Source organism: Rhineura floridana, chromosome 4 (assembly GCF_030035675.1).
Source record: "Rhineura floridana isolate rRhiFlo1 chromosome 4, rRhiFlo1.hap2, whole genome shotgun sequence".
Classification (NCBI taxonomy): Eukaryota; Metazoa; Chordata; class Lepidosauria; order Squamata; family Rhineuridae; genus Rhineura; species Rhineura floridana.
This window is the reverse complement of record NC_084483.1, coordinates 205,382,457-205,398,979: the sequence shown is the minus strand read 5'-3', so window position 1 is coordinate 205,398,979 and position 16,523 is coordinate 205,382,457. Positions and strand designations below refer to the sequence as shown.

Below are 16,523 nucleotides of genomic sequence, written 5' to 3'. Positions count from 1 at the left end.
GAGCTGAAAGAAATTCAGGATTCTATGAGAAAGGAGAATAAAGATAGATCTGGAAAACCAAAAAAGGATGAAAGAAAAATTAAAGGCAAGGTTCAAACTTTAAATATGGACTTGGAAAAAGATTTGGATTTCCTGGCTGTGATGGATCCTGGAGACAAATACTATGGTTTGGAACTTAGTGCTGTCCCTGAAGGAATTGATGAAGAGATTGGAGATAAAGATATTATTGGTTTGAAAAAATTCCTGGACTGGAAGGATTTGATGGAACTTGAAATGGAGAAAGTTAACAGAATTAATTCCTGTTTTGTATTAATGGAAAAACCTTCAAGAGATGTGCTAGTGTATTCTGTAAAAAAGAGGAACAGAGATGCGGCTTTGCAACAATATTTCAGTGATACGTTTGGAATTGATGGCAAAGAAATATCTGTGATAAAGGAAATTCCTATCAGACTCTTATTATATGACTATGACAGCAAGATTATTGGGTGCGTAAAGATGGAAGATGGAACCAACACAGATAATGGAAGAAGAGCGATTTGAAATTACTGGACTTAATAGACTTGATGAGTTGGATTAATTGACATGTTTATCTAGAAAAAAAATTGATGGACATATATCTCAAGGATTGGAAACTTCTCTTTGACTTTTTGTGGAAGAATAAAATGATATGATGTTAATGAGATTTGATACCAACTAAGATAACCGCTGGAGGAAGGTGATTTTATAATCTATTAAGAGACAGGCTCGTTATATATTATAGACTTATAGCTGAACTACGACAAATCGGAAGTCAATAGTTTTTATTCTTTTTTCCCCCTTTTTATTGTATTGATCTGTGTGTGTTTTTTTTGTATTGTTTTGGTTTTGAAAATCTGAATAAAAATTAATTGAAAAAAAAACTGTAGGCCAAGCCTGCAGTGATGCACTCCTAATCTTTTATCACAGGTTCCTGCCCCACGTCCAATGTAGAACACTTTATGGCAGCCAGTAGGTCTTCAGTATGGTGCTCAAATGAACTGATGTTGTTGAGAACAGGCGTTGCCATCGCAAGCCATTCTCTGCACCCTATGCACAGAGCAATGGGTGGTCCTGTAGCAGTTAGGGATGTTTCTCACAGCGGACCAACCCAATCCCAGCGCCCACAAACTCACATGCAGATCAGAACACAGTTTCCAGTTGAATGATGTACTTCTGCAGTTTTTGCAATGCAGTTTTGGTGTATAAAAAGTGCACACAAAAATACACATTTTACAGAAAAGATGCATAAAAAATGCATCTTTAATTTACAGATGAATGCACTGAACATATATTTATTTAACAACATTTATATACCACTTGACTGTAAACAGAACCTGTAAGCAGTTTACAAAAAAATCTAACAACCATTAAAATTGTCAGTAAATGACAAAGTTAAAAATAAGTATTTTTTAAAAAATTCAAACTATAATTAAATTCAACAAAATATAATTAAACATATTAAAACACAAGTCAGCTTCTGCATACCTGGATAGGCTTGTCTGAACAAAAATGTTTTTAGTAGTCACAAAAAGTGTACACTGAAGGTGCTGGCCTGGTGTCAGTAGGCAAAGTATGGGGAAAACATTGAAAAAATGCATGTTTTATCTTTTAAAAAATGTTTATACAAAATCTGTACAGTTCCAGTGAAGACTTTGCATGTTTTCTTTTAAACAAAAAAAACCCCCAAAACCCTATCACCACACCAAATTGAATGGGACAGGGCTATGATTGAGCATCAGCAAGGTTGAAATGGAACAGAATTAGCCCATTCCTGGTGGAAGTGCGGCAACCTTGTTAGCTGTGTCTGTGTCTTGCCAGAGCGTTTCAGTCCCTGGGCTCAGGATAACATGCTTGTTTGATGGCTCGGCAGAGTAAGGGATCAGCTGAAGATAGGGCCATTCTTTCCTTGATAGCGGTTGGTCTTCCCATAATTTTTTTACCTGGCATATTGTCCACTGTACCATAACATCTGTGTTTGATCAGTCCCCTTTCTATCCATTTCATGCATCTGAATCAGACTCTTGTCTACCCAGGCTCATGATGTCAATGAATCAGCCATTGATGTGGGACTTGCATCTTAAACATTTGTGTTACAGGTTGCTGTGAAAGGCTTTATTTTGGACTTTTGGTCGCTAAATGCCTTGGCACTGGAATACCCTAAATGGTTAATTTGCTCCTCTCTGTATATTCCACCAAAAGCTATGGGCCTCTGTCAGGCATACCCTTATCTCCTTTGTTTAAAGTTTTGGCCTATTGGTTCTCCCCCCGCCTCCCAATTGCATGTGCACTCATTGCCTTGGGAGCCTCATCCCATTCATTCAAGCCATGTAAGCCAACGCAAGCTTCAGGAGACGGAGGCACTGACCAGAAGGGCTTTGCTCATTTCCTTTCTCTCTGGGCACAAAGACCCCCCATGCTTGCTTGGCTTTGCTGTTCATTTTAAACAAACAACTGGAGCCAAAGCAACCAGATGAGGCTGACATCTGTCTGTTTAACTCTTGCCAAGTCACTGCGGTTCCATGGCTGGCAGGGAAGGAGAGGGGCTGTGAACGCCAAGCTCTCTTGGAAAGCCAGGGTGCATTCCTTGTGCTACTCTCCCTTCCCCTGTCTCTCTCATATATCTCGTCTCCCTCTTTCCTCTGTTGCCTGGGGCAGGGGTGGGGGCAGGTTGCACAACCTGAGATAGGACAGTGGCTGAGAAAATACAAAGAGCAACTTGAAAAATGAGGGGGACGGCGAATGTCATATATGAACAGAGACTAAAAGAGTTTGCCCTGTTTAAGAATTCGAGAAGTGATAAAGCTGACACCCTCTAGAAGAGGATTTGCCACAAAGGTAGCTCCTGACATGAGAAATCAGAGGAAGTTTCTTGAGAGTTCTGGAACAGCACAGCTCCCTCTGCAAACCCTCCAGCATTTTGTAGTCAGCAATAGGGCCGCTCTCATGGGCATGTAAAGAGTTCTGTCCTTGCCAGCTCCAGCCCCAGCCCTCCATGCAAATTGTGAGAGGCTTTTCTCTCCCAGCTGTGTCTGCAACAGCTTATTCTGTGGTGGCTTCCAAAGGAGGGGGCAGTGTTGGTGGCTGGCCCAGTCTTCTTCTCAAACCTTAAGACTGCTCAGTAGAGTCTTTAACCTCACAATTAATCTGTTGTTGTTGTCATGTGCCTTCAAGTCGATTACGACTTACGGTGACCCTATGAATCAGTGACCTCCAACAGCATCTGTCATGAACCACCCTGTTCAGATCTTGTAAGTTCAGGTCTATGGCTTCCTTTATGGAATCAATCCATCTCTTGTTTGGCCCTCTTTTTCTACTTCCTTCTGTTTTTCCCAGCATTATTGTCTTTTCTAGTGAATCAGGTCTTCTCATGAGGTGTCCATAGTATGATAACCTCAGATTCATCATTTTAGCTTTGAGTGATAGTTCTGGTTTAATTTGTTCTAACACCCAATTATTTGTCTTTTTCGCAGTCCATGGTATGCGTAAAGCTCTCCTCCAACACCACATTTCAAATGAGTTGATTTTTCTCGTATCCGCCTTTTTCACTGTCCAGCTTTCACATCCATACATAGAAATCGGGATATCTCCTGGTAGGCTGGGAGAGGCCCTTGTCTGAAACTCTGGAGAGCCCCAACCAGTCAGAGTAGACCAGTCTTCACCCAACTGGTGTCATCCAGATGTTTTCTTCTCTAACTCCCATCATCCCTATTGGCCATGCTGGTTAGGGCTAGAGATGGGAAGGCCCAGGAAAATTCGGTGGGGAAACAGGTTTTTCTGGTCCTGCCCCCTCCCCCTCCATTTTTCAGGGGGAAAAAACTATTTTTAATTTTTCCATTCCCCCCAGGCCTTCACATCTCTAGTTAGGGCTGATGGAAATTGTAGTCCAAAACGTCTGGATGGCGCTAAGATGGGCAAGGCTGGTATAGACAATGCTGAGTCAAGACCATAGGAAGCTGCCTTGTCCTGAGTCAGGCCCTTGCTCCATTGTGCTCAATGTTGTCTGCACTGACGGGCAGCAGCTCTCCAGGGTTTCAGGCAGGGAGCCCTTCCCCGCCCTGTCTGGAGATGAACTTCTCCCTCTTCAGCTGGGAGTCTGAACATATCCTGCTGGTTCTGTGGCATGTCCATGGGCCGCCGCCAGTGGTCCACCGCATCTCCTCCAAGGAGGCTGAGTAAATGGTGTAGGTATAGCCAGAGCTTGGAAAAGTTACTTTTTTGAACTATAACTCCCATCAGTCTTTTATTTATTTTATTTATTTATTTAATTACATTTCTAGACCGCCCTATAGCAGAAAGCTCTCAGGGCGGTGTACAACAAATAGCCAGCAAGGCTACTGGATTGGGCTGGTGGAAGTTGTAGTTCAAAAAAGTAACTTTTCCAAGCTCTGGGTATATCTGCAGCTGCTGCATTTCTGCATGCAAGGCAGATGCTCTGCCGCTGAGCTATGGCCCTTTCTCCAAGTCAGCTGGGCCATTGGCCTGATATGTGCAAGGCAGTTTCCTCCCTTCCTATGCTTCATGAGATTTCAAAGAGGCTTCTCCTAATTTCTTCCAACAGGCAAAATAAAGGAAACGGCTTAGTAGGGACAGGGACTAGTCGGTCAGGACTGTTCGTGGAAAATAGGAAGAGCTGGAATACATGTCACTGTTAACGTCTAAAGGGAAGTTGAGGTGCCCATTGTGATGTCAAAGCAGCTAGCCTCTCGGGTTGATCATTTAACACTCAGATCTGTAGGGGTTGAAAGAGTCACAATCCTCGTCCAGAGGGTGGAAAGCCAGCCTAGGGGCCTCTGAGCAGGAGCTGGAAAAAAGAGAAGATCAAGTGGACTTTAATTTTTTTCTTTTCTGTTTAAAGCTGTCTTCTGCATGACTGGACAGCCTGTCCTAACCACAGATCCCTTTCTGAGATTTTAACAGCTGGTTTCACCAGCAGGGCAATGAAGAGCACAGAGGCCAGAGTCTAAGTGCCCTCCCCAGATTTATCAGATTGCCACCAACAGATTTGTAGAAAAGCGAGCTTGAAAGCGGAACCTGCAGCAAATGATTTCCCAAAAGCCACATTGTGAATACTTGGCTTTCCTGAGAAGCTACAGAGTACAAGCTGACCACATGCAAACTCCGTTTTATTCACTCCACTTTCAGGAGGCATGTGGGGGGCAGGGGAAGGATGCCATTTAAAGGCATCCAGAAGCATGGATCTCCAGCTGAGAGGGCCTTTCACTGACACAGCATTTTAGGGAGCATCCTTTGTTTATTCACAGCGCACCACTTGCAGACTTCAGATGAAATCAAGAAAGGCTTCCTTTTCTTTTTAACACCATCTTAGACTCCCCACTGTATGATGCCAGCAGCCAAAATAAATAAATAAAACATGCAGTCCAACTCTGTGGAATTGGATTCCTCCAAACACCTTTTCCACTTTTAGTGCAAACACTTCCCTCATGCCTACCTCAGTGACTGGGATCTCAGGCTGACTGTGAAGCCTCAGCATTTAACAGAGGTGTTAACATGCCTCTCTGCATTCCTTTGTGAAGAGGGCAGGATAAAAACCTAATAAATAAACAAATAAACATGGTTCACGGACCACAAAAAAGACATATAATTGGGTGTTAAACCAAGAACTATCATTACAAGCTAAAACGATGAAACTGAGGTTATCACACTTTGGACACATAATGAGAAGACATGCTTCACTAGAAAAGACAATAATGCTGGGAAAAACAGAAGGGAGTAGAAAAAGAGGAAGGCCAAACAAGAGATGGATTGATTTCATAAAGGAAGCCACAGACCTTACAAGAAGAAGCAACAGACCTTACAGAACTTACAAGATCTGAACAGGGTGGTTCACGACAGATGCTGTTGGAGGTCACTGACTTGAAGGCACACAACAAGAGGAAGAAGAAAGCCAAAAGCTTCCCTGCTACATTCAGATTAATGGCTCATGAAAAGCAAAGGTAGCTGGCTTGGTTGGTCCATAGGAAAAAATAAAACTTCAAAAAAAACAACAGTTGGGTTTATTAAGACCAAAACATTGTAAAATTGTGGCAAGATTTTGGGTCCTCCAGAACTCTTCGTCTGCCAAGATGTCACACAAAAGGGTGGGGAAATGAGAAAAAAACAACAAAATTAAAAGGTACCAAAATTAAGCCGTGCGTTGCAGCCATGAGGGGAATTTGTAGGCTCCATCAGTTCCAAATGAAGATTGCAGGCTGGATATGTCCCTCCTGGGGACTACAGATATATCAGGTTACACACTTAGGATTCAGAGATAGCAGGAAAAGACCTGCTCCCCATTTCCGAAATTAGCTCTCCAAATAGCCTCCCACTCATTTCATTTCTTTCTTAAGAACATAAGAAGAGCCTGCTGGATCAGGCCAGTGGCCCATCTAGTCCAGCATCCTGTTCTCACAGTGGCCAACCAGGTGCCTGGGGGAAGCCCGCAAGCAGGACCCGAGTGCAAGAACACTCTCCCCTCCTGAGGCTTCCGGCAACTGGTTTTCAGAAGCATGCTGCCTCTGACTAGGGTGGCAGAGCACAGCCATCACGGCTAGTAGCCATTGATAGCCCTGTCCTCCACGAATTTGTCTAATCTTCTTTTAAAGCCGTCCAAGCTGGTGGCCATTACTGCATCTTGTGGGAGCAAATTCCATAGTTTAACTATGCGCTGAGTAAAGAAGTACTTCCTTTTGTCTGTCCTGAATCTTCCAACATTCAGCTTCTTTGAATGTCCATGAGTTCTAGTATTATGAGAGAGGGAGAAGAACTTTTCTGTATCCACTTTCTCAATGCCATGCATAATTTTATACACTTCTATCATGTCTCCTCTGACCCGCCTTTTCTCTAAACTAAAAAGCCCCAAATGCTGCAACCTTTCCTCGTAAGGGAGTCGCTCCATCCCCTTGATCATTCTGGTTGCCCTCTTCTGAACCTTTTCCAACTCTATAATATCCTTTTTGAGATGAGGCGACCAGAACTGTACACAGTATTCCAAATGCGGCCGCACCATAGATTTATACAACGGCATGATGATATCGGCTGTTTTATTTTCAATACCTTTCCTAATTATTGCTAGCATGGAATTTGCCTTTTTCACAGCTGCCGCACACTGGATCGACATTTTCATCGTGCTGTCCACTACAACCCCGAGGTCTCTCTCCTGGTCGGTCACCGCCAGTTCAGACCCCATGAGCGTATATGTGAAATTCAGATTTTTTGCTCCAATATGCATAATTTTACACTTGTTTATACTGAATTGCATTTGCCATTTTTCTGCCCATTCACTCAGTTTGGAGAGGTCTTTTTGGAGCTCTTCGCAATCCCTTTTTGTTTTAACAACCCTGAACAATTTAGTGTCGTCAGCAAACTTGGCCACTTCACTGCTCACTCCTAATTCTAGGTCATTAATGAACAAGTTGAAAAGTACAGGTCCCAATACCGATCCTTGAGGGACTCCACTTTCTACAGCTTCCATTGGGAGAACTGTCCGTTTATTCCTACTCTCTGCTTTCTGCTTCTTAACCAATTCCTTATCCACAAGAGGACCTCTCCTCTTATTCCATGACTGCTAAGCTTCCTCAGAAGCCTTTGGTGAGGTACCTTGTCAAACGCTTTTTGAAAGTCTAAGTACACTATGTCCACTGGATCACCTCTATCTATATGCTTGTTGACACTCTCAAAGAATTCTAATAGGTTACTGAGACGGGACTTTCCCTTGCAGAAGCCATGCTGGCTCTGCTTCAGCAAGGCTTGTTCTTCTATGTGCTTAGTTAATCTAGCTTTAATAATACTTTCTACCAGTTTTCCAGGGACAGAAGTTAAGCTAACTGGCCTGTAATTTCCGGGATCCCCTCTGGATCCCTTTTTGAAGATTGGTGTTACATTTGCCACTTTCCAGTCCTCAGGCACGGAGGAGGACCCAAGGGACAAGTTACATATTTTAGTTAGCAGATCAGCAATTTCACCTTGGAGTTCTTTGAGAACTCTCGGGTGGATGCCATCCGGGCCTGGTGATTTGTCAGTTTTTATATTGTCCATTAAGCTTAGAACTTCCTCTCTCGTCACCACTATTTGTCTCAGTTCCTCAGAATCCCTTCCTGCAAATGTTAGTTCAGGTTCAGGGATCTCCCCTATATCTTCCACTGTGAAGACAGATGCAAAGAATTCATTTAGCTTCTCTGCAATCTCCTTATCGTTCTTTAGTACACCTTTGACTCCCTTATCATCCAAGGGTCCAATTGTCTCCCTAGATGGTCTCCTGCTTTGAATGTATTTATAGAATTTTTTGTTGTTGGTTTTTATGTTCTTAGCAATGTGCTCCTCAAATTCTTTTTTAGCATCCCTTATTGTCTTCTTGCATTTCTTTTGCCAGAGTTTGTGTTCTTTTTTATTTTCTTCATTTGGACAAGACTTCCATTTTCTGAAGGAAGACTTTTTGCCTCTAAGAGCTTCCTTGACTTTGCTCGTTAACCATGCTGGCATCTTCTTGGCCCTGGTGGTACCTTTTCTGATCTGCGGTATGCACTCCAGTTGAGCTTCTAATATAGTGTTTTTAAACAACTTCCAAGCATTTTCGAGTGATGTGACCCTCTGGACTTTGTTTTTCAGCTTTCTTTTTACAATCCCCTCATTTTTGTGAAGTTTCCTCTTTTGAAGTCAAATGTGACCGTGTTGGATTTTCTTGGCAATTGGCCAGTTACATGTATGTTTAATTTAATAGCACTGTGGTCACTGCTCCCAATCGGTTCAACAACACTTACATCTCGCACCAGGTCCCGGTCCCCACTGAGGATTAAGTCCAGGGTTGCCGTCCCTCTGGTCGGTTCCATGACCAACTGGTCTAGGGAATGGTCATTTAGAATATCTAGAAACTTTGCTTCTTTGTCATGACTGGAACACATATGCAGCCAGTCTATGTCCGGGTAGCTGAAGTCACCCATTACTACCACATTTCCTAGTTTGGATGCTTCCTCAATTTCATATCTCATCTCAAGGTCTCCCTGAACATTTTGATCAGGGGGACGATAGATCGTTCCCAGTATTAAGTCCCTCCTGGGGCACGGTATCACCACCCACAACGATTCTGTGGAGGAGTCTGCCTCTTTTGGGGTTTCGAGCTTGCTGGATTCAATGCCTTCTTTCACGTATAGAGCGACTCCGCCACCAATACGCCCTTCCCTGTCCTTCCGATATAGTTTATATCCAGGGATAACCGTATCCCACTGGTTTTCTCCATTCCACCAGGTCTCCGTTATGCTCACTATATCAATGCTCTCCTCTAAGACCAAGCACTCCAGTTCTCCCATCTTGGTTCGCAGGCTCCTAGCATTAGCGTACAGGCACTTGTAAGCAGTGTCTCTCTTCAAGTGTCTTTGGCACTTGTGGTTAGGCCTGTGGTAATTTTGCTCTTCTGAATTGATATCCTGTGCCCCTGCTCTCACAATGCCTACTTCTAGGCCTACCCCTTTTAAAATTTCATCATTTCTTTGGTTTTTATCCCAGGGGGGAGGTTTATTCCGAACCGGACCTTTCTCAGCTCCTGTCGGGTTTCCCCCCTCAGTCAGTTTAAAAGCTGCTCTGCTACCTTTTTAATTTTAAGTGCCAGCAGTCTGGTTCCATTCTGGTTCAAGTGGAGCCCGTCCCTTTTGTACAGGCCCGGCTTGTCCCAAAATGTTCCCCAGTGCCTAACAAATCCGAACCCTTCCACCCGACACCATCGTCTCATCCACGCATTGAGACTGCGAAGCTGGGCCTGTCTGGCTGGTCCTGCGCGTGGAACTGGTAGCATTTCAGAGAAAGCCACCTTGGAGGTCCTGGCTTTCAGCATCCTACCTAGCAACCTAAATTTTGCTTCCAGGACCTCACGGCTGCATTTCCCCATGTCGTTGGTGCCAACGTGCACCACGACCACTGACTCCTTCCCAGCACTGTCTACCAAACTATCTAAACGACGGGCGATATCCGCAACCTTTGCACCAGGCAGGCAAAACACCTTGCGGTCTACATGCCCATCACACACCCCACTGTCTATGTTCCTAATGATCGAATCACCCACTACAAGGATCCCTCCACCCCCTGGAGATATATCCTGGGCACGAGAGGATAGCTGCTCATCCCCCAAGGAATGGGTTCCTTCTAAGGGATCGTTTCCCTCTTCCTCAGCTGGATGCTCTCCTTCCCCGAGACCATCGTTGTCCATGATAGCAGGAGAGCTATCATCGTTGGAGTGGGACACAGCTATAACGTCCCTGAAGGCCTCCTCCACACACCTCTCTGCCTCTCTCAGCTTTTCCAGGTCCGCCACCTTGGCCTCAAGGAAATGAAGTCGTTCCCGGAGAGCCAGGAGCTCATTGCACCGAGAGCACACCCACGACTTCTGTCCAACAGGCAGATAGTCGTACATGCTGCAGGCGGTGCAAAACACTGGAAAGCCCCCACACCCCTGCTGGCTTCTTACCTGCATAGTTTTGTTTAAGGTTTATTACGTCAATGGGTTGGAGACTGCGGTTTAGTTGAGGTCAGGGAACAGACGGGCAGAGTGGGGGGCCCTGGCCTCCTCGCCCTGCTGCCGAACTCGCTCTGCTGCTTAACTCGCCTTGAGGCTTCGTCAGCTGGGGCTCCCTCTAGCTCGTGACTGAGACTGCTCTATGTAAGGACCATTTCTCTTTCAATGGCAAACTTTGTTTGGCAAAGAAAGGATTGGCATCAGAAGTAACCAGTCTCTGCGTGAAGGAATTTGCGATCAAATGCATGTTTGATTCAAGCAATCCATATTTGCAATTGCTTCAGATAAGGGATAACTCTCAGATAAGTATATGGTGGATATTTATTTATTTTTTTTACTGCAGACCAATGCAGTTACTATTCTGGAAAGCAAGTCCTTTTTGACTGTAGTTTGCTACACACACACACATATGGTTTTATTTATGTATTCAGTTTATATCCTGCCCTTCCTCCCAAAGGACCCCAAGATGGCAAACACATCAATGATAATGCAATTTTTAAAATAGCATTCTAAAAAGAGTTAAACACGTTCTCAAACGGTAAAAATATTCTCTCAACCAGTGATCTCAGGGTTGCCAGGAACAGTATCTTTCAGCCATCAAATGCCGGTGTGCGCATTCCCGCACATACCCCCACCCACACACACACAAATTGAAGGGAATGAACAGAAAGGAAGGAACTTTGATGAGATGGAAGAACAGGGCAGCTTCAGAAGGTAACTGGGCCTGCAGGTTGCCCATCTGTTCTTTAAGGGCCCCAAGTAGTTTAGATCAATCCAAAGCAAATGCTTGCCTAATATACTCCCAGTGATAGGGGATCTACTGAACAGCCGGGCCGCCTCTTCCAAGGCTGTGCTGCCCCTTACAGTGTTGCAGGTTGCAATCCCTCTTAAGTTGGGGGTCTGAACATATCCTGCTGGTTCTGTGGCATGTCCATGGGTCATCTCCAGTGGTCCACCGCATCTCCTCCAAGGGGGCTGAGTAAATGGTGTAGGTATATCTGCGGCTGCTGCATTTCTGAAGCGGCGTGGGTATGAACGTGATCGAGGCCGCTGGATGGGAGTCCAGCAGGAGCCCCCTGTAAGAACCAGATCTGAAGTGGCAGAAAGGCACTTCCACTGGCAACGTAGTGAGCTCTATCCATGTCAGTCAGCCCGGACTGGATTTAGCAGTACACAGTATTTCCTGCTTCATCCTGCCACACCCTCAGATCTTGGATGGGGGGGCCTGCTGCACAGAAGTGGATATGTGGGACAAGGCCTTTTTGGCTGTGGCACCCAGCCTGTGGAACCCCTTCCTCCAGGATGCACGCTCTGGCACACTGTCAAACTGTTTTTTTTCCTTGCAGAACAACTGGATGATTTTTCTCCCCTTGTTCAGTTTTGCTGTTTATGTTATTTTCTGTTTTTATGGCTGACCTTAAATTAAGTTATGTTTTTTAAAAAACAACAACACCATGCTTCATGTTTCGGTCATTTTTATGATATGCCATATTTTTATATTTGACTGTCTTTAACCTCCTTGGCCCCCTTAGGATGCACACCTTAACGTGGTAAGGGGGTTTGAGAGTGTTGAAGAAGCTGAGAGCAATGCCGTCAGGAGTCTAGACCAAAAAGCTAGACTCCTAGCAGGGGCACCCAAGGCAGAATGGTCAAAGCTGAGACACCAGACTAAGATGCATCCAAACTCAGAGGAAGGCTATGAACAGAGTATCCAAAATGCAACATGAGATAGTGCTGGAAGATGAGACCCCCAGGTCAGAAGGCACTCAAAGCCACAGACATGAACTTACAAGATCTGAACAGGGTGGTTCATGACAGATGCTCTTGGAGGTCACTGATTCATAGGGTCGCCATAAGTCATAATTGACTTGAAGGCACATAACAACAACAAAGCCTCCTTGGATGTCCATTGTATGGGACAGAAAGGCAGGATATCAAGATTTTATAAAATATAAATATAAAATAAAAAATGTAAATATAAAATATATTAAAGCAATTAACTGGGTGGTTCTGTGTCATCTTGCAAAGACCTTAATGTTTATGATTCTTTATGGTGATGGCTTCTGTCCGACATTTCTGCTGCTCATTCTAAAGCTGGCAAATAAGCATTGCTTTATCTAGCATATATACAAAAGTCTTGCAATCCAAAAGCTGTTTTGCCTGATGGTGGGGGTGGGGGTGCCTCACCTCCTGAAATACATTTGCAAACTACCCTGGGGATGTAGTTGAATGTGAATATAAATATAATGAATTAATAAATGAATGCATTGCTGAGGGTGATCTTCTTAATCATGGGTAGAATAACTATGTCCGATACTATTCAGGCTTTGGGTGGCACCCAACATCATCATCCCGAGTGCAAGGATCACCATTGGTACAATGGGACATCCTCTCCCTCTACACCCCCCTGTGGCCCCCAGATCTGTTCTGGTTTCCCTCAAAACCTCTAGAGCAAATTTGGGGTGAGGGGTTGAGGAGAGAGAAAGAGGAAGTCCCATTGCACAGGCAATTGTCCTTGTGCTAATGGGACAACTTCATTCCACACAACCCTATATTTTGACAACAGCTCTGTGAAGGTTTCATTCCCAGTTTATGAGCAGCAAGCTGGGGCAACGAGTGGTTTAACTTGCCCAAAGCCACCCACTGAGTGTCACCTAAGCCAGATTTGAACCCCTGCCGAAACCAAACACTATATCCACTGCTCAACATGGACCTATTCAGGTGTCCTGTGATGAACAACACGGAAGCAACATGCAGGGCCTCACTCAGTCGCCTCTGACATTGCACGCTCCTCCCTTGACATCTGCACATAGAGTAGGTGCCCTTCACACACATACACACGAAGGCTTCCCAGACGTTACCAGTCCTGAGCTATCAAGGTTGCAGATTCTGGGGAAATGTTCACATGCACAATTGTGCGTGCAACGGCCCCTACAGACATTTGTTCTGTACGCACGGATGTCTGCAGTGAGGAGTGTGCAATGACTGAGGGAGGCTATTTGGGGGCTGCCTTGCCCCTTCCTCCCATGTGTTGTAACGCGGGAGCCAGAGCTTGGAAAAGTTACTTTTTTTAAACTACAACTCCCATTAGCCCCAGCCAGCATGGCCACTGGATTGGGCTGATGGGAGTTGTAGTTCAAAAAAGTAACTTTTCCAAGCTCTGACAGGAGCACAGAATGCCCAAATGTTGTCCCTCTTTATTGCCAGGTGGGCCATGCACAGAACTTCTTAAACAGGAGCAAACAATTCCTAATGGGATTCCTTTTCCTTTCCCCTCTTTGACAGGTATTGACAGATAACGGCTTTGGCACAATCACAACAGAGATCTGTGAGGCTCCAGCATTCTATTACGCTGAAGAATATCACCAACAGTACCTGAACAAGCACCCTAATGGCTACTGTGGACTCGGAGGCACTGGAGTTTCCTGCCCCATCGGTGTCAAAAAGTGACCATGTTGACAACCTCCGCACCTTAAAGGAAGATGCAGAATGCTAGGGAATGTGCTTTGGATCTGGCCTACCGTTGTCTGCAATCTTCAGGGTATACTCTCCATGTAAAAAAGTGTCACGAAAGTAAAGGCACCTACTCACAGTGATGAGCTTGCAGCAGAGCCCAGTGTTTGGAGTCCTCGCTGGACTCTGCCACTTCAGGTTGCAGATGGGGGAAATCACGCTTTTGAATGCTCCTCCACACAGATAAAGACAAGCTCACAACATATAGGAAATCGGCTTATCAGATGAAGGTTCTGACATGCTAGTTTTCTACACAGAAGGAGTTTTGGATTTAAATATAAATAAATAAGAGGAGCATTCAACAATGCAACACCCCATCTGCCACCTGAAGTGCTACTGCCCAGAAAGGCCTGTACCATGCAATTTCGCTGAATGTACGTGACTTAGAATCCCACCACATCCTCCCTGTGATCAAACCTCGGATTTGACTGGATGCTGCTCACTGTATCCCAACCCTTAAACTGCAATCTGAAGCAAGGCTGTGCATTCCAGGGCAGAAGACAGAAGACCTGGCAAACGAGATGATGGGACGAAAGCCACTGAGGAAGGATTTGGAGTGAGAAGGGGCCGGCAGGGACAGGGCTAAGCGTCCATACACCCCTCCAGCTTCTTTCCTTTAAATTCCCAAACTTGCTAAACCCTGTTCAGTTGTTAAAGCCCTCTCATGGTTCGAATTGCAAGCAGGGCTCAGCACACTGGCTTCACCATCTCCTTTGCGTCCCCATCATGCACTGGAGCTAAAGTTTCAAAGTGGGAGGCCTGTGTCTGCTCCCCACGTGAGCTAGAAGCCTGGTTGTGCGGGGTTCTGAGTCACGCAGAGAGCCTGAATGAGTAAAGCCAGGCTGCCCACTTCTGATCTTCCAGCACCAGTGTGTGGAGGGGCGGGCAGGCAATGGGAATGCGACAGATTGGGCCCCACTTCTCCCAGGATGGAATTCTAATTGTGTGAGAACTTTAATGGGGGTCCATTCCTTTTAAAACCGACGCCAGAGGTCAGTTAACGTGAATTTGTGGTTAGTTAGGCCCTTAATTCTGTGAATTGTGGCCAGAGTTCTTTTAATGTACATGTTTGTAGAAGTTAATTATGGCTGACCGAATATCAAATAGGGGGTTATGTAGGTGCAGCTGAGCTGCTTCTGCTGTCCTTGTTGGGTGGGCAATTTGCTGAAAATGAGTGTGAAAGTGGGAGCTTTGGCTTTGGGAAAGTCTCAACTGAAAGAACTGCAAGGTTTGATTTCCAATAGCATAAAAGGAAAACCTGCAGTTTTATAATCTCCTCCTCTCATGGGCAATCTTATATTATTGTCCCAAATGTGAACGCCATGCAAAAAGTTTGAAAAAGGACATGTGTGGTTCTCTCTCCATCCCCCCACCATCTCTTAACTCAATTGAAAAGAATGCAGTTGTTTCTCAATCGCAAAAGCAAGTCTAATGTGGGAGAGATAAAGACGCGCCAGTTCTATTGACCTGAGTGTTGGTCTGGATCGATAAGGAGACTGTATCAAATGTAATGCAATAAAGGGCTGCAAGCCACTAATGAAAAGGATGGCTCCTGTGTGTGTTTTGCTGTTTTCTCAACTCCACGTGCTCCAAACCAAACTTCTCGGTGAGCTACAGATCAGGCCACTCCACAACTGAGGTCTCTATCAAGTCGGCTGCAGCTGGGAACCCTCAGATCAATCGCCACGTTGCCATCCAACCCACTTCCAACTGCCCTGCTGTGGCAAACAAATGTGGGTTGGATTGTTCAACTGGCAGTATGCTTTCAGCCGCAGACAGGCTGTAAACACACTAGTTGCCAGATCAAATCGTTTCCGTTGGCCACGCCTGGAGCGGGAACGGGGTGATCTGCTGATCAGTTGCAAAATGTGTTTGAAGCTGAATTTTTTTTAAAAAATGCACTTGAGCTGCTTCCACCAGGTCTTACAGTAAAAAGGGGCAGGGTTTGACTAGCATCGTGTGCCCCTGTTTTCACACAAGAGAAGTGGAGGTGCACTGCAATTGGCAGTTTAGTGTGTTTCTAACATCACTGCTTCGAGGCACTCCGCCCTGCAGCGCGGTGGTGAGAATGGGCTGCATGCTCAACCCTGAGCAAACGCCTCATGCTTCTCCATGTGTTTGCCCTTGGCCAGGCTCTAACGTGTGATTCTAGCCTCCCTCCTGAACTTCCCCACCTCCTGCTTGGAAGGCCTAGTTCCTATAGTAACAGAAGGCATTGTGCTGAAACATTATACCTCTGAATTGTTCTGTTGTTCACTGCCAAGGAAACCGGCCCTATCTCTAATTTCCCAGGCACAGGGGTGAAAAGCAGAATACAGGGTAATCATGGTGCTGCTAATTCTTTACTCGTTGCTGCCTTTACCGCTTTGGTTAGTATTGGTTGGGGATGTGTGTGTTATTTTTCTCCCACTGCTGGGTGAGGAGGGCCTTGGGCACCAAAAAGCCCACTTCCAAGAAGCATTAAGAAATTATAGCCTTAAAGCCGCCATGG

At 45.2% G+C, this 16,523-nt stretch overlaps 1 protein-coding gene across 1 annotated transcript in view; it reads left to right on the top strand.

Annotated features, from left to right (window-relative positions):
• The window catches only part of MSRA (methionine sulfoxide reductase A), a 296,741-nt gene extending 281,166 nt beyond the window's left edge, over nucleotides 1-15,575 (top strand). Inside the window, exon 6 of the mRNA XM_061625813.1 lies at nucleotides 13,805-15,575. Coding sequence (XP_061481797.1) covers nucleotides 13,805-13,969 — 165 coding nt within the window. The 3' untranslated portion in view covers nucleotides 13,970-15,575. The remainder of the gene's footprint in view (nucleotides 1-13,804) is intronic.
• The last annotated feature ends 948 nt before the right edge of the window (nucleotides 15,576-16,523 follow it).